The sequence below is a fragment of the Manacus vitellinus genome, unplaced genomic scaffold (assembly GCF_001715985.3).
Source record: "Manacus vitellinus isolate BGI_N305 unplaced genomic scaffold, ASM171598v3 scaffold_3_pilon, whole genome shotgun sequence".
NCBI lineage: Eukaryota > Metazoa > Chordata > Aves > Passeriformes > Pipridae > Manacus > Manacus vitellinus.
In genome coordinates this window covers 23045534-23047444 of record NW_021940535.1, presented here as the reverse complement: position 1 = coordinate 23047444, position 1911 = coordinate 23045534, and the positions used below count along the sequence as shown (strand labels likewise).

Genomic DNA, 1911 nt, shown 5'->3' with positions numbered 1-1911 from the left:
CAATTCCAATTAAAATTTCAGCCTGAGGCAGTTTCAAGAGCTCCACTAAGCCAGCACTCACAAAGATAAAAGTTTATGTTGAGCATATTGCTCACAATTTTGCAAGCATGGATTGAGTATGTTTAAGCTTAATTTTCAGTGTGGCTGCAGGTCAGTGCTTCTTGCCCACAAACAAAAGCAGCCTCACCTGTCAGGTGCAAACACCTGTAGACATGTCTTTTGAAATGGAGAGGTTTAAAGAATAGCACCATCTCTGCGGAAAACAAAGCAACCTTTACCTTAGGCACCCAGATGCATCATGTTACATGAATACTTATTTTCCTATCTAAGATCTACAGCAACAACCAGCACAAATGGGCATTCAAAGAGGCCTATGTCAGGTTTCTGAAAAATGCATTATCTTTCACACATGCATGCACACCTTTTTCCTGGAAACTCGAAATAAACAGAGCGGTTACAAAATATTCTATCACAAAAGTAGTATCTTACAGGGAAGATTTGGCATTTCAGGATCAAACCACTGAGACCAAGACACTACAGAAGCTCTATTTCACTATAAAAACACCATACATACAACATGACAGAAATCAAAATTTGCTGCTAGCATTCCAGTTTTACACATGCCTGCTGTTCAGTAATGTGTGTTTACTGCATTTGACTCAGAGTAAGAGAGTAAGGAAGGTAAAGATGTCATGAAATAAAGCAAGTAAGCATCAGGAAAGCAGAGTTTAGGAGATTTGCCAATATTCAAAAACAAAAGTAACAGCCAATCTTAGCAATGCTTTCAGTTTGGATAAAAAAGCTTGTATTACCTGTCGACTTCCCTGCTTGGAGGAGCAGCTGCTAGTACTTCTGGAAGGAGACAACATTTTCTGGGATGCACCAAAGTTTTTTTCTTCACTCATGATCCAAAATTATTTGTTTCACATAAGCTCACTTAGAATACCATTAAAAGGTAATTTAGAAAATGCGTTGGAAGACTCCTCAGAGAAACAGTGAACTCATCCTTTACCCAAATGCAGTCCAGTGGCAGGATCTGCATTCCATGGAAAATCCTAAAAGGGAAAAGCAAAACAAAAAGCCAAGTTATCAGATGCTGTCACCCACTGTCATCCTGCAGAATGAATCATAATAAAGCCTTTGGTAATACAAGATGAGCATGTTGCTGTACATTATAAGACATTAATTCAACAATCACTTCAAGATAAATTTGCAAGTCTCAAACAGGAATTACATGAATTTTGGATCCTAAACATGTTTTAATTGCTGTGATTTATTCAGAGGACAAAGTACAGTATCAAGCATTTTTTTACAGATTTAAATTAATTAAAAGATATTAATAAAGACAAGCAAAGAGAATAATAAATGCCTATATGAAATGGACCAAAATAGAGTCCTAATGAGAAGAAAACAAATGTCTCATTAAAAAAATGGTGTATAATCAAAAATAAAGCTCTTTTTCTCAGTTCCTTGATAATTTAAACAAGTAAGCACGGTTTCAGGTTGTAAGGAAAAAAAACCCTCTATACAAATAAAGAGGAATACCTAAAAGTAGTGAGCATGAAAATTCAGCTGCATAGAGCTGTACACGACTACTTTTACCTGGAATCAGAAAGTTGTAACTACTATCACATCAGTTGTCTCAGTCAGTGACTGGAAGAATAATTAACACTCTGTTTAATAACAGTGCTTCTTGCAGCATATGCAAATAAAAGCCATGCCAGAAACTTGCAATAACAGATTTCTAGTGTGGGCAAGAGTTGTCATGGTAACTGCATATTTTTTTAAAAAACACAAGCAGAGGATATGAAAAGAGGGTGATGCTTTCCAAAACTTTGGGTGGCAGAGAACCTGTATAAATTGTATATCACTTTGAATTTTATTGTCTCAGGCAAGGAATTTGCAATTAGA

The 1911-nt window shown here is 36.1% G+C and overlaps 1 protein-coding gene across 2 annotated transcripts in view; it reads right to left on the bottom strand.

Moving 5' to 3' along the window:
- The window catches only part of OSBPL3 (oxysterol binding protein like 3), a 50815-nt gene extending 49766 nt beyond the window's left edge, over positions 1-1049 (bottom strand). For both annotated transcript variants that reach the window (XM_018075817.2, XM_018075818.2), the window contains exon 1: positions 813-1049. In XM_018075817.2, the coding sequence (XP_017931306.1) occupies positions 813-905 (93 nt within the window). In that variant the 5' untranslated portion in view covers positions 906-1049. The remainder of the gene's footprint in view (positions 1-812) is intronic.
- Between the last annotated feature and the right edge of the window lie 862 nt (positions 1050-1911).